Below are 23,483 nucleotides of genomic sequence, written 5' to 3'. Positions count from 1 at the left end.
TGTCGCTCGCCTATGTGCTTTTTTTTGTAAACAACTCTGGTTAGCCCCTGTCTTTTAAAGCATTTTCTAAATTATTGCATGCCTGTTCACGTGGTAGTTTTATACTTAATCCGTTTGTGCCTAAGGAATTGTCCATAAGGCAAACTGTTTTTTAAATGGAGAGGGTGGAAACTGTCATAATGTAAAAGTGTATTGTGATCTGAACAATTTCTGTAAGTGGATGCTAGTAGTCTGCCCTCCTCATTGATTGTTATTAGAGTATCCAAAAATGGAATCTGCACTTTATGGTAGTCCTTAACTAATTCTTCCTTTAAAAAAAACCCATAAAAATATCATCCAAAAATTGTGGGTAAAAAAATAGGCACTCAGCAAATGGATTTACTTGCTGATTGTATAACCATTGATTTTCAATGTCAAATTCGCAATGGTAGGGACCACAGCTGATCCCATCGCAACACCATGAGTCTGCAAATAAAGCTTATCTTGAAATTCAAAGCAATTGTTCTCAAAAACAATAGAGTCTAAAATTTGAGCAGTACTATGTGGAGAGGTAAAGAACTAGAGCAGAAGTTGCTTTATTTTGTGTTTTTTTACCACCTTCCTATCATCTTTGTGGAGAAATTATGAATTCCCCTCAGTATAATCTCTGCCCCAGCCCGTTAGCTGCAGAGGGGCTTGAATCAATGTAAAATGATAACATCCGGGACCCAGAGTTAGGGGATGCATGTGTATTCCAGGTTCTAATTGGGACCGTTTGTCATTTTTACCTCCCCTCCCCCATATTGACTCAATACTTAATGACTTTTGAAAACAGGCTGTTTTCATTGCACTTTTTGTGGTTTTTTTAATCCTCTTGATTAAAACATTCACAAAATATTTTCTGCAGATTAGACAAGTCCTTGAAGTACTCGTAGTAATGATGGTCTTGTAGCTACTGTAGCACCTAAGTGGTTTTGGTGTTGTTCAAATTTCCATAGCTACAACAGCTTTTTGATCATGGAAAAAGACCAACAAACAAACAAACAATGCATCATAGAATTAAATGATGAGTTAAATGCTGAGGATTTGGCACATTAATGGAGTTGTCTTGGAGAGAAAGTTACAATAAAAATGTTCCTGTGGATACTTAATTGAAGTTTTCTTAATGGTTCCACTCCAGAGATTTCAAACCAGTTAGAGAGCCTTCCCCTAGTCGTCAGTTCCCTGAGCAAGAGAAAGTCCTCCATCCTAATGAGTATATTGGGCTACTGTTCAGTGTTGCCAGTGTGGCCCTTAGAATAGTCCCTTCCATTGCCTAATGCTAGGACTTGTTGGTAGCCTGTTTTCATAATTTCATCATCCCCTTAACTCTTGAGTTAGGACCATGTAGCACTGGTAAACATAAAAATAAGTGCTTTTCTCAAATATTGTCTCTTCATCAGCAGATATCTACTTTAGTGGCGTTTCTGTATCCTCGGTCTTATTAAATTAGGTTGGGCTACCTGCCTGAGCTGACCCTTTCAACCTTGTTGGATTCATCCCTTTCAATGCATGAGGAGTGAAATGAGCAACGGCTTCCTAACATTCATTATGGTACTGCTGACAGGATCAAAAGTGAGAGATCCTAATTATCACATCACTTCCACACCTTCAGAGGAATGCAGGAATACTAAATTTTGTTTTTAGCACAAGCAAAGAGGACCCATAGTCTAGGAAGATTGATTGATTGATTTTAACCAAGTACAACCCTGCTGTCCTTGTTTTGAAACAAAGCCATATAAAAGTTTGCAAGGATTACAAATGACTTTTAAAGGAAGGATGCACCAATCCTAAAGATTTCATTAGCCTAGACTTTCCAGAGGTAGGTCACAACATTTCAACAATCTGTCTTTAAGGTGCAAAGGCCAAAAAAATCTGTAAAATGTTTGTCATGTTAAGCAGGGGTAGTCAACCTGTGGTCCTCCAGATGTTTATGGACTACAATTCCCCTGATCCCTTGCCAGCAAATGCTGGCAGGGGCTCATGGGAATTGTAGTCCATAAACATCTGGAGGACCACAGGTTAACTACCCCTGATGTTAAGAATAGGCCAGCCAGCAGTTATTATTAGAAACGTCCTTTCTGAGTAATGGAAATTATTTCAAGAACAGGATTATTGCTGTGAAGAAATTGGGGAAAGGACTTATTGAAACAGCAAAGATTGTTGCTATACCATAGTTATTGAAGTCACTGCCACCACTTCATGATTCCCTGGACTCATTTGCTGTCGAGGATGGAAGAGAGACTGTGCTGAGTTTGCCATGTGAGTAACCACTGAACATTGCAATAGTTCTAGGGTAGACAGTGCACAAGTTAAAACCTGTCTGGTCTGCTGTGCTGCTCTCCCAGTATGCTCTGCAGCAGGGGTAGTCAAACTGTGGCCCTCCAGATGTCCATGGACTACAATTCCCATGAGCCCCTGCCAGAATTCGCATGTAGTCCATGGACATCTGGAGGGCCGCAGTTTGACTACCCCTGCTCTACAGTTTCACAATTCAGGCTAAGATCTCCAGTGATGGAGAAGAGAAAAAGCTAGTCTGAAATATTCTTTAAAATAAAGAATGAGACGTAAAGATTGAAATCAGTGCGCTCTGGCCACCACTATCCTAGATCGTTAGCCAGATAATTTAGTCAGCAGCAAAGCAGGTTCTACAACTTACCTTGTTCTGCTGCTCAGCTAGTTCTCAGCTAGAAAGAGGTTCTTTCATGGAGTCTAAATTGTTCCTACTGAAAGTTCTGAATTGATATCTCCTTTCTGACCCTGCCCCCAGCTGCAGAATTTGCTAACATCCATGTTAAAAGTCCAGTGCGCATTTTGCCTGTGTGAGTCAGAAAATTCTGGGACAGAGGCTTAACCGTTCAGTGGATCCCATGCACGCCATGTTGAATTCCTGAGTGGTAACCATGCTTGCCTGATAGAAAAGAGACGGGATTTTGTAGGCTCAACTCATTTGCTTCCTTTAGTTTTTTTTTCAGCTGTGTTTGCTGGCAAGCAAAACCCAAGTGCAAACAGAAAAGCAGAGAGGGGCTCTTAGCATTCTGCTTTAGTGTAACTGGCATTTCTCAAACAGGAGAGACCATTTAAGAAGGTTAACTTTAGTTGGCTGACTGTGGTTGCCCATGCCCTTTAAACTCGGTGAACATTTTACTTATCAAAATATGTATGTACACTGTATTTGGCCACATATATCCGGTAATGACTGGGGAAGGCAATGGCAAACTACCCCGTATTGAGTCTGCCATGAAAACGCTGGAGGGCGTCACCCCAAGGGTCAGACATGACTTGGTGCTTGCACAGGGGATACCCTTACCTTTATCCACTGCTGTAATACAAGCAAATAGACTGAATCCATGCAGATTACTATACTGCTTGGGAGCTACCGTTTTTCTCTGTGCTGGAGAACTATGCTATGACAAAGCAAAGGTGAAACAAGGTATTCAATACTGGAACCTTGTCACATCACTTATTGGAATGATAAAGAAAACAACTTTTATATGCACTTTTTTTGGTTGGTACTGCCAGCTATGCCACGCTGTTTTTTCTTTCACTGATGTTGTATCCACTGCTTTAGCGGCCACTGATCATAAGGTCTTATGAATCAGTGACAAGTATGTTCAAAGTAAATGAAGCTACCAGTCTCTGCTTAGTTTGCATGGCTGTCTGAATGCCTTTAACCTCACTAAGCAGAAAAGTCTGGTTGACTATACTAATCCTATACGTGGATGTAAATCGCTATATTAAAAAACATCAGATTAAAAAATTAAAATCCCATATTCATTTTGTACATTATGAATAATCCATGCCATCCCTTCTCCAAAATATTTACACTGATATATATTCTGCTTTAATCATACAGATTTCAAAAGAAGCACGTTGCAGACTGTATTCATTTAAACATCATTTACGTTGGGGGGGGGGGAGAGGATGGAACAGCAATTGATCAGATAACCCCTTGTAAAGAAATGTTGTGGATCCAGGATAGTTCACCTCAAATGAATTCACGTGTCAGTGTGGGGGAGACATTTCAGCATCTGCTTGTTGTCTGGAGGTTATCTAGATTTGCAGTAACCCCTTAATGGGAAATATGTGGAAGCCCCTCAGGTACCAGCAAATGATTAGAAATTGCAGGGCATTGGGGTTTGGGCAAATGTATTTTCTTACCCCATATTGGGTACTCTTGGTTGAAATTCCAATTTGGACTACATAGCTTGGTTTTAAGCAGCTTGATATAGTCTGGCAAAGTTTCTTAGGAATGTAGATTAAGATATGTTTAGTTAGTCAAATCAATAGATACGCTTTCCATTTATAAAAAAAGCTGATGTTCTAATTAGTAGAATAGAACCAGAATGTGACAAAAGGGTCCTTTAAAAATCCAAAAGCTCTTCCTGTTTTTATTTCAGGTGTTCACTAATCTTTCTTGCGTTGTTCAGGATCTTTTGTTTCTTCATCATCTGAATACACAGTGGGTTCTTCACCATCCTTCAACAGCTTGCCTACATAGTGGTATTTAACTGAACATGACAAAAAAAGGAAAAATCAAGATGTTATTTTTCTAAATACCAGTATTTTTAAAAAAATGTTTCACTAGCATTAAAACAAATCAGAATAATGTCTATATAGGTTTTGCGAGGAAATATGAAGCTAGTGTATCTTCAAAGAAAAAGGCAAGTAGTGTTTCTTATGCAAATAATTGTGTAAGATCTTAGTGAAACGCACAGAAGAAACCTCTCAAATATATGGTGCCTATTAGCACTACAGTTTTACTAAGAAATGCAAATATTTTAAAACATTTTTGTTTGTGCATTGGTGAGAGAACTGTTTCATCCTATTTCTTTGTCAAATTCCCCATTTTACATCGTTTTAATGCTGAAAACCCACTACATTAATTTGGAACTTTTGATTTGAAACAAAGTTATGACACCTATAACATCCATAACACAATACAACTGAAGCTGAAACTTCAAATACAGTGTGTGTATAATATTTGTGAATGAGTCAGGTTCAAGTCTCAGCATGTCATGGTTATATGATAAGAAAAAAGTCACAAGCAGTACAAGATTGTTGATGCTTACATGTGAACTGCTGTTCCCAGTCGCTCAAGGTCTCTCTCTGTGTGGCATCCAGATCAGAAAGGTCATCATATCCATCCTTCAGTGCTTCTTTATCCAGGCAGAAGGTAGCAAGACCTCTGGATGCGTCCCTTCCAGCAAAAACGCCATAAGGGCCATCTTAAGAGAAGAATATTAGCTATTAGAGCAGGAGCGAAAACAGGGCTGATTCTGCACTTACTTTGTTTTTTCCATTGTGGATCCTGCTGAATTCAGATCGATTTGAACTCGGGTCTTCCTCTATTCCCCCCCCCCATTGAAACAGAAAGTGTTCTGCACTTGATTGGGGAAGTTCAGAATGGGGAGGAATGCCAATCACAGCAGGAGTCTTTCTTTTCTTGAAGGGGGAGGGGGAGGATTGGAGACAGCAGAGGAGAGGGAAAGAACAAGAGGCAAATCTCTGCTGAGAGAAGTTAGGGCTTCTGGAGCACAGGGTAGACTCTATGGCATTGTACCCTGCTGAGGTCCCCCCCCCCCAAATCCCACCCTCGCCAGGCTCCACTCCCCAAATCTGCCAATCCAGAGCAGTCAACTCTGTGCTCACCTCTCCTATGAAATCCTTTCAGGGAAAATCCTGAAACAGCAAATTTGTTTGTCTCTTGCTATCACTAGGTTTCTCGAAGGACTTTAGACAGTAAAAGAGTAAAGTAAATCATTAACGTTATTTAGCTTGTCACTCTCTGTCCCCTACTGATAAGCCACTGGGACAAAGGAATTTCAAATATCTCTGAATTCCCATCGCAATCAAACCTTTGCTGACAAGCAAAAGTCCTGCTCAATCCACATTTTGACTTCTCCCAATGCACTCTTCTTGAATCATGAGGACTGGAAGCAAAGTTTATATTTTCAAGGTAACAAACTCCAGATGGTATTTGCGTGATGTTCTTGCAAGATTTACTGGGCCCTGAGTTTAGATATGAGTTACCAAAGATATATTCAAATGCTGCAATATGAGGTGTGTGGAAAACACTGCATAGGGAGGGGGACTAGCAGGACACTACAATGAATTATCAAATGGTATGTAAGAACACTGGAAAAGAAGAAGGGCTTTTTTCCCCCTACCTCACCTTTTACTACCCAAAGGAGTCTCAAAGCGGCTTACAATCTGCTCTTAACCACTACACCAAGCTGGCTCTCAGCCACTTACACCACTAAAAGGAAGTAATGTGAAGTGGATGATAGTCCTCTTCAGAACGAGCATAAGGCCCATGCAGTTTGACAGACAGAAGATTGCAGGAGCATAAAGAAAATAAGGTGACGATTGCCACAATTCCCTGCTGGGCCACTACAGTGTGATGGAACTGTGTCAGATGTGAGCACAGGACACCAATTCAAATTTCTGCTCAGCCTCAATGCTCACTCAATGACCTGTGAAGATGAAATGGGCAAAAGCCTTAACCTCAATTCCAAAAGTGCACATTTACACACATGTACAGCACAACACCAATATGGCCACTTCGTTGTTGCACAACGGCATTGTGAATGGGCAATTTGCAATACTGGCAGCCAGAGGTGTTCTCCATTCCTGCTGCTTTTGTGCTCCACTTCCAAACTGCTTCTTCCATACAAACTGGGTCTCAAATATTTCCTTGCAGCACAGTCCTGGAACCCTGAGTGTAGAACAGAAGAGTGGCAGGGGGAAAAGCTGGGCACGCTTCTTTCCCCATTCCACCTCTGTAAATCTGTATATAATCTCTGAAAATTGCACATAGTGTGTTATTTGGCTCTAAACTCCTGCAGGAAGATTGGGAATGAAATAGTCTAGAGCAGGGGTAGTCACACTGCGGCCCTCCAGAAGGCCATGGACTACAATTCCCATGAGCCCCTTCCAGCATTTGCTGGCAGGGGCTCCTGGGAATTGTAGTCCATGGCCACCTGGAAGGCCGCAGTCTGACTACCCCTGCTCTAGAGAGTTACATATAATGAGATCACCGTGGAAGAGAAAACTGTTTGCTTAAGTAGCCATCTGTGTATTCTACCCATCTTTCTGTTCTGAACTTTGACTATGCCAAGATATTATGGAAGAAACTTTCCGAGAATTTCGTAACCATATAACCTCTCTCTACTCCCACACAGACTGCATACAAAGCAAAGGGATCATTTGCAATCTAGGTAGGAGGAGAAGCTGGGCCACCGCCTCCCTCTTTCAGTGCCTGAGGTATAATCCCCTATACAAACAAGATAGGCTGGTTGGGCAGGGAAGCCAAGTGGAAGGGGGCTGGGAGGTGCCCTAAGTCTCTCTGAAATGGGTTTGCTGTGCCAGCTCCATCTCACCTTTTCCCTACTCTGATCATAAGATTGGTCTCCTCTTTAAATTCTCTCTACATTTAGAACAGTGGCTCTCAAACTTTTTGGGGCTGCCGCCCTCTGGTCTCCCAAGGCCACAACCCTCGTGCCCCCTACATAAACACACATGTACACTCATGAACACACACCTCTTTCCTGGTGTTAGGGTTATTGCAAATTCAAAACACACAGCATTGCCTACACTTCTTTTTTGGTGGTTGTGCAGGGGCCCTGTTTTAGTCTGGAAAAAAAATATACAAGTCCTTTGTAAAAGTCGTATGTAAAAGCCATTGGGTCCTCATTGGCGAGAAGGACAGGTGGGGAAAGGCAGAGAGATGCAAGCAATGGAAAATCCCATGGCCAGCACAAGCCGGAAAAGGCTTTCCCAGCCTCCCAAATATACTCCCAACCATTTGGGGAATGGTTGCCAGCCCTGGGTGAAGAAGCTCCTGGAGATCTGGAGTTACTCATGAGAAAACCTTCCTGGAATCTCGCTGCAAGACATTTTTCCTCCGGGTGCAGCCCTGAAGCCCTCCCTAGTCTCTTTGGCCAAAAGAGACTCCCCCAAAATAACTTTTTCTCCTCCCACCAACTTGCTCAGCCTCTTTAAGAAGCGGCTCATAATGCTTAAGCCATTCAGTGCTGCAGGCAAAAGAGAAAAACTTCCCTTCTTCTCCAGAAGACCCATGAGCCAGACTTCAGTAAGGTTGTCCTCAGTGGCACCCTACAAGGCAGTTGAACAGGGCTGCTCTTAACTCTGCCCAGTGGATCCCAGGCTGTTCAGCCCTCTCAGAAAACAGCAGGGAGGAGGGAGAAGGAGATGAAGGCAAATACCTGCAGGTTCCCCCTCAGCTATCCAGAAGAGGTCTTCCACCCTTCCAAAGCTAACCTTCACCACAAGGAACTGGCAGCAGAAAGAGGGAAAACAGCTCTGAAGCAAAGGAGCTGCAAGGAGCCCAGGAACCAAATCAGGCGGCAGAGCACAGGAAGCACTGGGCAGGAAGGAGACCCACAAGTGCAACAGGTTTTTCCGCAGCATAGCCACTGTTGCTTCCTTTCTGTACCAAAATTCCTCACTGTCCCCCTAGAATCACAGAGGTAGAAGGTTTCTCCAGAGGTCAGCTAGTCTGACCTCCTGCAGAATGCAGGAAATTTACAACTACCTGCCCACCAGAGTGACACCAATCCCATACCCAGATGATGCTCCCCCCCCCCCCGAATCCCTGGCCTGTCTGGCCTGGAAGAAATTATCCTTATGATCCCAAAGTGGTGATTGGCATTTCCCTGACCATTCAAGAAAGGGCCACAAGAGCTCCTACGGCCATTCAAAATTCCTTACCACCCCTCCCATCTTTCCTTCGCCCCCAGGGAGGCGGTACCACCCACTTTGGGAACTCGTAATTTAGAACATTGCCTGTTTTACATCCTTTCCTTGTCACTTTCACAGGGCAAATGCACAGGCCCTACAAGCAGGAAAGAAATCCCACCCCCACTTATGCCTTTAGAGCCCACTAGGGCAATTCAGACAACCATGAATATCCCAGGAAAGCATGTCTGTGTGAATCAGTGGTCATGCATTGGATGCAACTTTCTTTGACCAGGGTAGGCTCAATTTTGCCCCATACCTTTGATCTTAACAACTAAAAGGTAAATTAAATAAGAAAGTGACCCATGAGCCAGCAAATTCAAATCTCATCCACAAACTGGATGGAATGACATCACTATCTCTTCCCTGTCTCCTTTGTAATATAGGAATAGTAATACTGGCAAATCATGTGGGTGTGAATAATGCCTTTCAAACACCTTACACTGAACGTGCTATATTAGATTCTAATAAAATCTCACTTGTGTAATTTACATTTTCCATAAAAATGGGTCCCCAACCGCCAGTCCAGGGACCGTGACCGGTCATAGATCAGTCGGTACCAGGCCGTGGCTCCTTCTCGTCCTCCTCCCCGGTTACTGCCTTGGGGGCTGCCCTGCCTCTCTGCCGCTGGCTCACCTTTGGTGCTCTCCAGCGGCCACCGTGGCTGGGGCTCCCCCTCGGTGTGGCACTGCGCAGCTGCTGCTGGCAGCGCCTCCCAGTGGGCAGTGGGAAGTCAGGGGCGCCGGCAGGAAAGCAAGTGGAGCAGGGGCTCAGGTGGTGGTGACATCCCTCAGCAAAAGACTACCCCCCCAGGTCCAGTAAAATTGTCAAGCGTTGAAAGGTCCCCGGTGATAAAAAGGTTGGGGACCATAAAGCATTCATATGGCTAAAAAGTGAAGGAAAGGGTCAGCTGACTGGATCCCATTCCATTAAAGGCTACTTCTGTGCTATGGATGGGATTTGGGTGGCACATTCTCCAAGGAATCCCAAGAGTCATGACACAGAGCCAGGAAATGGCAAACCACCTCCAAATGTGCCTTGCCTGGCTGCCAGACATGCCATACGATGATAATAAAATAAAATAAACAGCACCAGGCAGTCAGTGCTTTTCTGTAAACAGCTAACCATGCTCCACATCATACAGAAGGTTTTGTAATACATTCCTGCAATTCCTGTCCACTCTCTGCAGCAGCCTTTCTCAACTTTTTTACAGTTGAGAAACCCCTGAAACATTCTCCAGGCTTTGATAAACCTCAGAAGTGGTTCTATCCTGCAGAACAGGGGTAGTCAAATTGTGGCCCTCCAGATGTCCATGGACTACAATTCCCAGGAGCCCCTGCCAGCATTCGCTGGCAGGGGCTCCTGGGAATTGTAGTCCATGGACATCTGGAGGGCCGCAGTTTGACTACCCCTGCTGCAGAATATGGTTGGGAAGCAGAGCTGTGGACACACCCACCTGGGGCCCCTCCTCTTCCCACCCCCTCCAAGTCCACCATTGGCCATTTTGGGAGGGGTGGGTGCGTCAACATGACTATATATCAGGGGTAGTCAAACTGCGGCCCTCCAGATGTCCATGGACTACAATTCCCATGAGCCCCTGCCACCCTTTGCTGGCAGGGGCTCATAGGAATTGTAGTCTATGGACATCTGGAGGGCTGCAGTTTGACTACCCCTGCTATATATGGTCATATCCTCCAATAAATGTTTTAACAAATTTAAATATATATTAAAAATTAATTAACATCCACCCATTTGGGAACTCCTTCCAAGGCTGAGGGTTTACTGAAATCCCAGTTGTGAAAGCCTGCTCTACAGCTATGACGAATGGAGAGTAGAAAGGGCAGGGCAAGCCATGCTGCATCCTAGGAAACTGCCAGCTCAACGCCCAACTGACTTGGTTATCAGTAGGATGGAGTAACACTGCAGAGCTGCATTGAGATATTTATCTGAGTTCAGCGGCACCATTAAGACCAACAGAGTTGGTGATGGTACTGCTTTACTCTTCTCTGATAACCATCTTCGTATTTAAAAGGGTGCCATATGGAGCAGAATTGTTCTCTCTTGCCCCAGAGGGACAGACCAGAACGAATGGGATGAAATTAATTCGAAAGAAATTCCATCTAAACATCCGGAAGAAGTTTCTGACAGTTAGAGCGGTTTCTCAGTGGAACAGGCTTCCTCGGGAGGTGGTGGGTTCTCCATCTTTCGAAATTTTTAAACAGAGGCTGGGTAGGCCTCTGACGGAGAGGCTGCTTCTGTGAAGGTTCAAGGGGGTGGCAGGTGACAGTAGATGAGCAATTGGGATGTGAGTGTCCTGCATAGTGCAGGGGGTTGGACTCAGTGACCCATGAGGTCCTTTCCAACTCTATTATTCTATGATTAGACCTCGTTGTGTACTGTGAGGACTGCGTTCAGTTTTGGGCATCACAATTGAAGTGGGATGTAGACAAACTGGAGTGCATTCAGCAGGCAACAAAAACAGCGAGGGATTTGGAGCCTAAGATGTATGAGGAAAGGTTGACGGAGATTGGCTTGTTTAGCCCCTGGAGGGGAGACAACTAAGAGGTGATCTGGTAGCCATCTTCAAGTACTTGAAGGGCTGTCACAGAAGATTGATTTCTGTTGCCCCAGAGGGTCAGACTAAAACCAATGGGATTAAATTATTTCAAAACATTAATTAATTCAGAATTAAGCATCCAGAAGAAGTTCCTGACAGAGCAGTTTCTCGGTGGAAAGGGCTTCCTTGGGAGGTGGTGAGTTCTCTTTCCGTGGAAGTTTTAAAACAGAGGCTAGGTAACCGTCTGACAGAAATGCTGATTCTGTGAAATTAGGCAGATTGTACATGGCTGGGCAGAAGGGACTGTGTCCATGCTTGGCTCTTATGGCCCTTTCTTGCATGCCCAGGGAAATGCCGCTTGCCACTTTGGGGTTGGAAGAATTTCCTCCAGGCCAGACTGGCCAGAGATTCTGTTTTTTTTTTTTTTTTTTGCGGGGGTGTGTGTGTAGGGGCATAATCTGGGCATGGAACTGAGATCACTGTGGTTGGACAGGTAGTTGTGAATTTCCTGCATTCTGCAGGAGTTTGGACTATATGACCCCTAGAGATCCTTTCTATCTCTATGATTCTAGGGGGACAGTGAGGTATTTTGGTACAGAAGGGGAGTTTGGACTAGATCAGGGGTTGACTACCCCTGGACTAGATGACCCCAGAGGTCCATTCCAGAATGAGGGCAGTAGAAGAAGGTTTAACTTTCCACTTCAAATTAACTCTTGTGGTTAAAACAGGGGTCCAAATTATGGATTCTGTTATTCGGCAAATTAACCCCTGCACTGCCCCATGTTAAAAGTATCTTGGGGGTTTACAGGTGTGTGCACTTGGAGCTGCCAAAATCCCTTCACAACTCAGTCTGCCCCAAACCACTCCTTCCTTCACTCTGAATTTAGGGAATCCTGGATTTTATATATAATAATATATAATTCTAGGAAGGAAAGATCTCAACAACAGGAACATGGCCCATCCAGCCCACCTTCGTGAGCCGCTTCGAGTATCCTTCAAGGTGGAGAAAAGTGGGTGACTCTTCTTCTAAAGCGGAGGTCACGCCACTACCCGTTAACGTAAGGTGACCAGATGGTCCCACTTTTGGAGGGACATCTGGGGGTACCTGGCAAATTGTACTTATGTTGAAATTTAAAAAAGATATATTACAATGCTATTTTTTTGCGTTCTATGAAACTTTTTGTTGCTCCAGGGGTTGTCAAACTGCGGCCCTCCAGATGTCCATGGACTACAATTCCCAGGAGCCCCCTGCCAGCGTTCGCTGGCAGGGGGCTCCTGGGAATTGCAGTCCATGGACATCTGGAGGGCCGCAGTTTGACTACCCCTGACCATACAATATAATTTAAAAACTGAGACTCAAACTCTCGGAAGGCGTGACGCTTCAGCGCAAAGGGTCCTTCCACCTCCCGCTCCCCGGGATCCGGCGCACCTAGAGGATCAAGGCGAAGTCCATGGCTCCCCCACCCCCGCCGGCCGCCGCAGGCCCCGCTCACCCGGCCCGTAGAACTTCCTGCCGCGGCTGACGTCGAAGACCTTGCCGTTGATGGCCATCAGGATGCGCGGGTTCTCCAGGCCGTCGTAGGGGCGCAGCTCGGCCAGCGTGAAGTCGCGGCGCTTGAGCTTGGGCAGCGGAGGGGGCTCCTCCTCGCCGTCGCCCTGGGCCCGGGGCCGGTCGCCGCGCACGATCTGGTAGAGAAGGAAGAGGCAGAGGCCCAGCAGGCTGAGGTTGAGCGGCGAGCTCACGATCTCCATCAGCAGCCCCGGGCTGCTCGCCTCGGCCGTCTCGCTCGCTGCGTCTTCTTGCGCCATGGCGGCTGCCTGCACGAACTCCACTCCTCGCTCGGCACGGTCCGGGCCCAGCAGCGCTGCCTGCCAGGGAGGCGGGAGGCTCGGTGGGTGGGGCGAAGACCGGCTGGGGCGGAGGCGAAGCAGAACGGGGCGGCCCGGCTGGGCTGGGCTGGGCTGGATCCCCTGCTTGCCTGCTGCTTGGAGCGGCGCCTGTGCCTGCCGCGATTACCTTTGAATCCGACATGATCGCGTTTCGCCCTGTGCAGAAATTCCCGCCATTTCGCGCCCCTTTGGCCTTGCGGTTTGCAGTGGTTTTCTTCTCACAGCCTGCCGTTCACGGGCAGTGACGTGAGCTCCGCTTTAGAAGAAGAGTCAGCCGCTTTTCTCTACCTTGAAGGGTACTCGAAGCGGCTCGCGAAGGTGGGCCGGATGGGCCACGTTCCTGTTGAGATCCATCCCTCCTCACACTCTGCCCTTCGCAGACTACAACGGATCTCCAGGAATTTATTAAGCCAGGGTTCGTATCCCTTCCCTAAAGTCCGCATCTTTGGAAGACTGGGGCCTAGTCTGCACACAATAGATAATGCACTTTCAATGCACTTTAGAAGTAGATTTTCCTGTTCTGCACTGGAAAATCCAGCTGCCAAAGTGCATTATCCTTTGTGTGCAGACTAGGCCTGGGAAAGCCTTCTCCCTCTTGCTCCTGGCTAAGGGATTTTGCATTGCTTGCTTCTCTCTCTCTCTCTCTCTCCCTCCCTCCCCCCATGATGAACCAAGGTAGCTTTTACAAGTGACTTTTTACAAAGAATGTATATATGTATTTTGTTGTGTCTTTAGACCAGCTGGAGACTGAGCTGGAGGACCAAGGCAGGATCCTAATCTGGAGGACCTGCTTGGTCCGCACATGGTTGGGTCCTGTCTGCCAGATCCAGTCAGTTTAAAGTGAATCAGACCGATAGTGCACGTAGCTGGAAGATCCTTTCTTTCTCTGTTTATTTATTTATTTAAACTTGTATACCGCCATTCACCAGGAGGTCTCACGGCAGTTCACAATAAAACATTAAAATCATAATAAACCCATTATATGATAAGCTATAATAACAACAATGGTGTTCTAATCCTATAACCCCGCCTGTTCAGTCAGAGGTCATAACGTTGGTCTCACGAAAGAGGGAGCTGGCCGATGGATCTAAGGGATCCAAGATAGAACCCGGGCTCTGCCTTGGCCTCAACCGTATGCCTGGCGGAAGACCTCTGTCTTGCAGGCCCTGCGGAAAGATGGTAATGCTGGCAGGGCACTTAGCTCTTCTGGGAGATTGTTCCACCAGGTTGGGGACAGGACTGAAAAGGCCCTGGCCCAGGTCGAGACCAAGTGAACATTGTATATGAGTTGGGATTTTGTGGGGTTTCACTAGTTTATTTTTGCCTCTTTTACCATCATGTTGGGGTCACAATAAAGAGTAGAAATAAATTCCCAGTGTCCTGGTCTCTGGATTCAAGGATTTAACACTGGCGTCAAAGGTGGGATCACAATGCCAGGTATGCAACCCTACAGCAGTTTTGGAAGGCAGATTCTGGGGAATTTGTTTTGAAGATAGATTATTCCTATGTGGTATGGGTGAAAGAGAGACTTTAGCTCATATGAGCCGTAGGGAAGGGCGGTAAAGGTAAAGGTATCCCCTGTGCAAGCACCGAGTCATGTCTGACCCTTGGGGTGACGCCCTCCAGCGTTTTCATGGCAGACTCAATACGGGGTGGTTTGCCAGTGCCTTCCCCAGTCATTACCGTTTACCTCCCAGCAAGCTGGGTACTCATTTTACTGACCTCGGAAGGATGGAAGGCTGAGTCAACCTTGAGCCGTCTGCTGGGATCGAACTCCCAGCCTCATGGGCAGAGCTTTCAGACTGCATGACTGCTGCCTTACCACTCTGCGCCACAAGAGGCTCTATAGGGAAGGGCGGTATAGAAATCTAAATAAATAAATACATTATGTTTTATTGTGCCTTTTATGAACGTCAACATAAATTTTACTTTTTAGATGTGAACGCCAACCTCTCTGACGCAATGGGACTCTATAGTCTTCTTGTTGATTGATTGGCCGAGAGAACTGAGAAGGTGGCTAGATTTCTACAGGGTATTCAGTTTAATTGCCAGAGTTGCAGTTGTGATATCAACTGAAATTTTATTAGATGTACTAGTAATTAAGGCCACTGTAAAATGAATACAGCAGGCGCTAGCTGTTCTCAACCGCCCTGGCAGTGTTAGCCGGGTGGCTGGGAAGGGCTCCCGCCGCCCCCAGGCTGAAGCCGTTCCGAGGTGGCCGGGAGCGTGATCCCCAACCCCTGGGAAGGGCTTTAGGCTGGGGAGGGGTGAAGAAAGGCCTTCCCAGGGGCTGGGAAGAGCGCTCCCTGGCCCCTGGAAAGGGCTTTAGGCTGGGGGGGGGACGGAGAAAGCCCTTCCTAGGGGCCGGGGAGAGTGACAGGTCCCCCGGTCCCTGGGAAGGGCTTAAGGCTGAGGAGGGGGGAGGAGAAAGCCCTTCCCAGGGGCTTGAAACACTTATTAGGAGTTGGCATGAGTTTGCGGTGCCTTGACAGCACTTTACACATACATATGTAAGAGGTAAGGTGAGTTGGGTGGCAACCAGGGCAGAGTCTGCATTTACTTTGTTTGTTCCATTGTCAATCCTGTTGAATTCAGATCGATTTGAACCCAGGTCTTCCCCTTCCCCCCCCCCTCCCCATTGAAATAGACAAGTGTTCTGTACCAGGTTAGGGTAGTTCAGAAGGGGTGGGAGCCAAGCCTCTTTCTTTCTTTTCTTGAAGTGGGGGAGAGGATCGAAGAAGGCAGAGGAGGGAGAAAAAATCCAAGACTGTCCGAAGTTGAAAGAAATTAGGGGCTTCTCCTTTAAGGCAAGCTTTGGCCGATCAGGGGTTCTCTATAACGAAGCAAAGCCCAGATTCAAAACAGCCTGTTTTCTCAATTCGATTTTAAAAATCCTGAGCATTAAAAGCACTCTAAGATATCGCACAGGAAAGGTAGGGTCACTCTGGATCAGTCCTTCTTGCTGCAGAAGGAAAATTTTAATCGCCCAAAATCAAAACGGAAATCGCATTTTGTGTAGACGGCAGGGACTGAATCGACCTGGGATTGGAATAAAAGCTCCGTGCAGTTTACACCCGAGATGGGGCCTTTCAGCAATGACACCATGTCTTCACCCTCTCCTTTGAGGCTCAGCAGACTACACTCCCACCACCTTCCAGGTTACAAAGTATTGTGCAACTTTAATTAAGATCAGAAAACTAAGTATAGCTTCTGTATAGTTTTTACCTCTTGGTTGATCTGTTTTATTAACCACTAATTTTTATTCTAGTTAAGTTACTTTTTAATAGTTTTGTTATCACTGGAAATTGCTGTAATAAAAATTTATTAATTGATTGACTTTACTATCTGTTAGCCTTCAGGCCAAACAGCTTTTTAGCCTGAGGGGTTCCATCTTTTAATAGGGTTGCCATTCTCCAAATGTGTCCTGAAGTTCTCTTAGAATTACAACTTATCTCCAGACTACAGAGATCAGTTCCCTAGAAGGAAACAGTAGGGAGGGGGTATATGTGGCTTTCCTAAGGTCCTTTCTCCAAGGTCGAGGACAAAGAGTGGCCATGGAGGAGAATAAATTTGCACCACTGTGAACTCAAATGTGAAGTCCCACAGGGAGCGATTCTCTCTCTGACGCTATTTAACATCATGCATGCCCTTGCCCAGCTGGTCCAAAGCTATGGCCTGGACAGTATGCTGATGACAGCCAGCTTTTCTCTCCTGATGGACAGTCATCAGGAGATGGCTCAGATTCCTTGGCCAGATGCCTGGAAGCTGTAGCGGATTGGTTTCAGTGTAATTACATGAAGCTCAACCCCTCGAAGACGAAGGCCCTTTAGACAGGTGGGAAAGTGTCAGATTTGGAAGCCTGCCTCCCTAACCTGAATGACATGCAACTTAAAACTGCACAATCTGTCAGGAACCTGGTTGTGATCCTTGACACTTAACTATGGAAGCTCAAGTCACAAAAGGAGCACAGCTGGCATATTTCCATCTTCTCCAAGCCCAGCTGCTGCCACCCTGTTTGGCCCAGAATGCCTTGCCACAGTGATCCATGCAACAGTCACTTCTAGGATGAATTACTGCAACTCTGCTCTGAAAACTACAATTGGTCCAAAATGCAGCTGCCCGCGTTCTCACCTGAACATTGTGGAGAGCCCACATCACTTTCAGGAACACATCACCTTCAGCTCCTTCAGGAACTGCACTGGCTACTGGGGAAAGCTACAATACTTGGTGGACTGGAAGGAGTTTCCTATGATGGAGTGGGAGTGGGTGGATGCTGCCCATGTTTGGGTGCCCAGGTTGGTCTGGGACTTCCATTCTGCTTTCCCTGCTAAAATGGCCCCAGGATCATGGGAGGTGGTAGGAGGAGGATTTTGGATGGGCAGGATGTCAGAATTGGCTTATATCTGCTATATATTTTGATAGAATATAGAGAATATAGGATTAGTGATGGCTTGTCAACGTGGACTGTTTTTATTGCCTGAATCACGTGAACTGGTTCCTGTCTTCCTTGCACCCTTCTGCCATGTATCTTGCCGGTGTCTTGGGAGTATCAGTAAATGTCCTTGGCATCTCTGTGTTAGAATAACACCATTCTGCTTGTTGCGACTTTGATGTATCTCCCACCAGTAGTGGGATTCCCACAGGAGGAGGGAACACACCTGTACAATTCTAGACCAGTTTTATCAAAGGTTTTGTTCTGGTTTACCCTTTTGCTTTCAGTTAAATTGATCTTTTGCACCAAGTCAAAGATTCATTATTTTGGAGCAATCTGTAGAAACCTTATGGCTATATGGCAAAGGTCCAGCCATCACTGTCTTTCAGCCTAACCTACCTCATAAGAACAAAGTTCGAGTCCAGTGGCACCTTTAAAACCAACACAGTTTTAATCAAGGTATGAGCTTTTGTGCACATACAGACTTCACCAGATCCAGCAAATCAGAATATTTCCAACCATTACATATTGGGTATTTGTCCGTGTGTGGGAGTTTAATTGCCAGGAATAGGTGGCTAGAGTGAAGATGCATAAGAGATAATAACTGAAATTGTGTGATAATAGCTGAAACTATTGTATAGCAGAAATTGGATTGATACAGAAATCAAATTATGTGAATGGCTGTAAATAAGCATACAAATACAAGAGTTAACAGACATGAAAAGTGTAATGTCTGTTAGCTCTTGTGTATGCTTTACACATTACTTCCTTAATCCAGTCTCAGTTATCACACAATCTCAGCTATTATCTCTTATGCATCTTCACTCTAGCCAGCCTTTCATAGAATCATAGAATAGAACTGGAAGGTAACTCCTGGGTCGTCTAGCCCAACCCCCTGCACTATGCAGGACACTCACAACCCTATCACTCATCCACGGTAACTTGCCACCCCCTTGAGCCTTCACAGAATCAGCCTCTCCGTCAAATGGCTATCTAGCCTCGGTTTAAAAATTTCCAAAGATGGAGAACCCACCACCTCCTAAGGAAGCCTGTTCCACTGAGAAACCGCTCTGTCAGGAACTTCTTCCAGATGTTTAGACAGAATTTAGAATCCTAGAATAATAGAGTTGGAAGGGACCTCTTGGGTCATCTAGTCCAACCCTCTGTGCTATCACATCCCTATCGCTCATCCACTGTAACCTGCCACTGTAACCTGCCTTTCTTGGCAATTAACCCCCCTCCCCCATCTGTCTCAGGTTGAGGATGCTGTTTCACTGAGGCGCTGGCCATGTGCACAAAAGCTTATACCTTGAATAAAAATGTGTTGTTCTTAAAGGTGCCACTGGACTCAAACTTTGTTCTGCTGTTTCATACCAACACAGCTACACACCTGAACCTACTTCATAGAACTATGGTATGTATTGTTCCAGCTAGAGTTTTTAGATGGTCTCTGAAGGTAGACCCATACTGAGTGCATCATAACAGTCTAACCTCCAGTTTACTGCAGCGTGGATCCCTGTGACTGATCAGCCAGTTTAAGGAAGGGAGACATCTTGTGGCATAAATTAAAAGCTAAAATCATACCTTCTTCCTTTGAGAAATTTTATTTATCTGAAACTGCAGTACAGAAATGAATCAGGATTTGACATTTTCTATTAAGAATAACCAATAGCCTATATTTGAAGGGGGAAAAGACCCCAGCCTTTTTAAACAGTGCGATGAGATGAATCCAAAGAGATTTCAAAATACATCCATATGCATGGGAATAGACAAGCAAACAGTCACTGTGGTTTTGAAAATGTAAAATTGGCTCATTAATGGGATTCTTTTTGATTGCTGTCACAGTTCCACAATACATCCTTAAATGCCTTGCACCAAGCACTATCATGTAATTAATTGTCTTCAACCATGTCTGTAGTTAGATATGTTGGGTGGCATTTGAGAAGCCTCCAGACATGGTTTGTCCGTAGATTCAATCAGTCCCTTTCACAAACTCTAGATCCCTAGAGCAATACTGCAATCTATGGACTGGTGGAGAAGAGTAATCTCTTAGGTATTCCATTCAGTCCATGGGTCCCAGATGTCATCCTCACGACAGATGCATCTTTGTAGGGTTGGGGGGCCTCCTCGGGGAATGCCTCTTCCCACGATGGTTGGAACCCTACTGAGCAAAAGTTTCATATTAATGTTCTTGACATGACAGCGGTTTGGTTGGCCTTAACAGTGTTTGCAGATATCCTTCAGGGACAGTGGATCCTTCTAAGGACCGGGAACATGTCAAGGTAATTGAATTTGAATAAGCAAGGGGACACATCTTCCCTGATAGTATGCAACGAAACTCTAAGGAGGGCCTACAGATCCATTCAGACCTGAGAGCCACGCATATTGCATGGGGCATTAACACCAGAGCAGATGAGCTCAGCAGAGTTTTTTCTCAGATCTACAAATGCTCCCTCAGTAGTACATTCCTGGAGGTTCTGTTTGCCCAGTGGAGTCAACCTCAAATCGACCTGTTTGTGAGACAGTGGCTTACAAAAGCTCAGTTCTTTTGTTCTCCAGGGGGGATAGACAAGTTCTCTGGGAGATGCCTTCCAAATTTCTTGGACAGGGACTTTGTCTTACGCCTCCCCTCCTCTTACCTGATTCCCAGGGTAATAGGCAAGATGAGATCCAAATGGATGGAAGCCATTCTCCATTTTGGCTACGTTTTGGCCATGCCAGCCCTGGTTCAGGACCCTGAGGTTGTTGGCAAGAGGAGGTGTAGTTTGGATCCCAGAGAAGGTGGAACTATTGAGGGTCAATTCTGGGAGGTTCCTAGACTTACCAAGGCTCCACTTAACTGCATGCAGGATCACTCCTAGAGGGTTTGTTTTCAGAGGGTGTTAGGACAGTTTTACTCAATTTCAGAAAGGAATCCACTTGGTATAATTATGGTTGTAAATGGTCCCAGTTCAAGAACTGGTGTACTTTGAGAAAGATGTGCCTGTTTACTTGCTCCCTCCCCAGAATTCTGGAATACTTATTGGACCTCTTGAGGTCGGGACTCTTTAACATTGGTATGGACACATTTAGCAGCACTAGCAGCCTTCCATGAGGAAGTAGATGGGACATCCGTATTTGCCCATAACCTGGCTAAGTTATTCTGGAAAGGTTTGGGGAACTTGTTTCTCCCAAGGCGGGTGTCATTCCCACAGTGGTCACTGGAGGTGGTTTTGGGGACCATTATGAAGCCCCATTTGAGCCACTACTATGAAGTTATTGTGTTATGAAGGTAGTTTTCTTAATAATTTAGGATAGATCCACCTTTCCTCAAAAAATTTCCCTCCAGAATAGTTTGGCACCCAAGTTGGAATTTCCTTCCCAAGATAGTTTCTGAATTTCACCTAGTCATCCCTGTTTTTTTCCGGACCCACAATCAACAGCTGAGAAAATTTCACTCATTAGATGTGAAAAGGGCTATACTTTATTATTTGGATAGAACTCGTGGTTTTAGGAAGACTAATTCATTGTTCATTTGCTATTGGGGTCTGAAGAAGGGACAGAGAGCATCAGCACAGTCAATCTCCAGGTGGATGGTCTCAGTAGTAAAAGCTGGCTAGAGCGTCAGCATTAGCATGCCCCTTGGACATCCCAGTTCATGAGCACAGATGATGTCTTCAGCCTTCAACGGAAGTATTCCCCTGCAGGATATTTGTAGAGCAGCAACCTGAGGGGAAAGAAGACACCTAAGCATTATGCGCTGGATGTCACAGCTGGAGCAGATGTGCATTTTGGGACAGCAGTTTTGCTGCATTCTCTTTTTGCATGAGGACCACCACCTAAGGTAATTGAGTTTGCTAAGGTCCTAATGCGGGACTGCACATCAAGATGGAAGATGAGTTGCTTACCTGTAAATGTTGTTAATTGATGTCTTGTGTGCAGACATACAGCCCCCTCTTCCTACCCTGCTTGAGCCCTCAGAGTATGTTGAGGTGATCAGTAAGTTTGAGTTCATGGCAGTGATGCAAACTGAGGAGGGTGGAGACTCCGCCCCTAGGTCATATGCCCAGCTGGCAGGAAAATTCATGCATTTATGGTCCAGGGAGGGGCAGCACTCTTTAGCTAAGCTTTGCTATACAGGAATTCTCCATGGCAGGCCTGTATAGTTGCACTCCCAATGCATGTCTGCACACAAGATATTGATGAACAACAGTTATGGGTAAGCAACTCTGTTTTCTTCCTGCATTTCTTGACTCCCCCACCCTGCTTTTCTTCATATCCCTACATAAAATGACTGCCTAGTGATAATATAAAAAGAAGTCAGCTGTATTCTACACAAATTTACACCGGGGAAAAGTTTTAATCTTTAAGGTGCAAGACTCATTTTTATTTTCATTACTCTTTTTTGGTTCTGTCTTTCACCATGTGGGGGAGTGCTTATACAAGGATTACCCCTAGAAGAATTAGAGATTTATAACACACAGGAGTGCTTCATAAATGTTCAAGCATGTGGGCCATTTGAGTACCTGAGAGCAACACTGACAACATATATTTTGATTCTTCTGCAGGGAAGAATGTGGCAATTACAAATCCTAGATCCTGTGGCCTTTCTGAAGACCGCTATCCTGTTTTGCTGTTTCTGAGAGGGAGATATGGGTGGTGTTTCAGGGATGAGATTGTGGCATGCTGCAGTGTTGTGGTTGACCAGGAGAGTGGCTAAAGCATACAGCATACAATTTTGCTGCTTCTGAAGAATGAGATATACACATAGCAGACCCTGAGAAACAGGTCACTTGGAAAGCTAGCTGACAAATTTTGCTATGTCTGGTCTAGAGGAGTGGCTGCATTCCAATTTCAGACAAGTTGAAAGCCTGAAATTGAAGCCTCTCTGTTTCTTTGACAGTTCCACCCAGGAAATGTACTCTAGCTAGTGTTGTGGACTCTATATGATAGAAAAAAGATTAGAAATCTGTCACATTCCCCCCCACAGGAAGCAATCCTCTAGAAGGGGCATCTGCAACCTGTTACAATCAGAGAGCCAAACTTTGTTAAAGTTCAGAGCAGGAGATCAACTAAGAGCCAGGATAAAATGACTCACATTAATAACTGAAGATATGCAGAGTCCAGTAGCACCTTTAAGACCAACAAAGATTTATTCAAGGTGTGAGCTTTCAAGTGCAAGCACTCTTCGTCAGACTAAGAACTGACCATCATGATAGTGGGAATATAAAAGCAATTTTGCTACTGTTATGATGGTCAGTTCTTAGTCTGACGAAGAGTGCTTGCACTCGAAAGCTCACACCTTGAATAAATCTTTGTTGGTCTTAAAGGTGCTACTGGACTATGATTTTATTGAAGATATGCAGTTTAACATGACTGAAAACTAAGAACCCAGGTGTTGTGAGTTCTTTATTAGGAAGCAGCACACAGGAAGTCTCACAATAAGTCATAAATATGTGATTATTTTATTGTGCTAACATAAATCTGTGCCTGGTTCACTCTACTCTTGGATTACTGGCAACTGTTTACCTGTATAATCTTTCATGTGAAGCAGCTCTGAAAAGCCAATACAGATCTTTCCTTCCCATTCACTGCACATGCTAATTGTTCTAGTACTTCACCTAAAGGTAAAGGTAAAGGTATCCCCTGTGCAAGCACCGGGTCATGTCTGACCCTTGGGGTGACGCCCTCTAGCGTTTTCATAGCAGACTCAATACGGGGTGGTTTGCCAGTGCCTTCCCCAGTCATTACCATTTACCCCCCCAGCAAGCTGGGTACTCATTTTACCAACCTCAGAAGGATGGAAGGCTGAGTCAACCTGAGTCAATGTATTAAAATCTACATTAA

General features: G+C 45.3%; 1 protein-coding gene and 1 long non-coding RNA gene across 3 annotated transcripts; one reads left to right on the top strand and one right to left on the bottom strand.

Annotated features, from left to right (window-relative positions):
• Window positions 1-1,689: 1,689 nt before the first annotated feature.
• PGRMC1 (progesterone receptor membrane component 1) lies at window positions 1,690-13,207 on the bottom strand. 2 transcript variants are annotated; one of them, XR_013226329.1, is made up of 4 exons: window positions 12,829-13,207; window positions 5,091-5,246; window positions 2,049-4,529; window positions 1,690-1,931 (listed from the first exon to the last, which is right to left on the bottom strand). XR_013226329.1 is itself a non-coding variant. In XM_077308687.1 (3 exons), the coding sequence occupies exons 1-3, from the start codon at window positions 13,142-13,144 to the stop codon at window positions 4,426-4,428; spliced, it is 576 nt and encodes a 191-aa protein (XP_077164802.1). In that variant the 5' UTR covers window positions 13,145-13,207; the 3' UTR covers window positions 1,690-4,425. The 2 variants fall into 2 exon arrangements, 1 of the variants encoding a protein (XP_077164802.1); XM_077308687.1 differs by having other exon boundaries at window positions 1,690-4,529.
• A 76-nt stretch (window positions 13,208-13,283) lies between these two features.
• On the top strand, window positions 13,284-22,715 carry LOC143822958 (uncharacterized). Its single transcript, XR_013226330.1, has 3 exons — window positions 13,284-13,644; window positions 19,891-19,939; window positions 22,205-22,715. It is a non-coding gene; the product is annotated as an uncharacterized LOC143822958 (long non-coding RNA).
• Window positions 22,716-23,483: the final 768 nt, after the last annotated feature.

The sequence above is a fragment of the Paroedura picta genome, chromosome 13, assembly GCF_049243985.1.
Source record: "Paroedura picta isolate Pp20150507F chromosome 13, Ppicta_v3.0, whole genome shotgun sequence".
Taxonomy (NCBI): Eukaryota; Metazoa; Chordata; class Lepidosauria; order Squamata; family Gekkonidae; genus Paroedura; species Paroedura picta.
This window is presented reverse-complemented; position numbering and strand designations above follow the sequence as displayed.

What these genes read in the sequence shown, in the direction of transcription:
- PGRMC1 (XM_077308687.1), bottom strand. Translation starts at nt 13,144, where the DNA reads ATGGCGCAAGAAGACGCAGCGAGCGAGACGGCCGAGGCGAGCAGCCCG. An exon ending in CAGGAAGTTCTACGGGCCGG is followed by an intron (nt 5,247 to 12,828) that starts GTGAGCGGGGCC and finishes TCTTCTCTTAAG; the next exon opens with ATGGCCCTTATGGCGTTTTT. An exon ending in CTGGGAACAGCAGTTCACAT is followed by an intron (nt 4,530 to 5,090) that starts GTAAGCATCAAC and finishes TGTCATGTTCAG; the next exon opens with TTAAATACCACTATGTAGGC.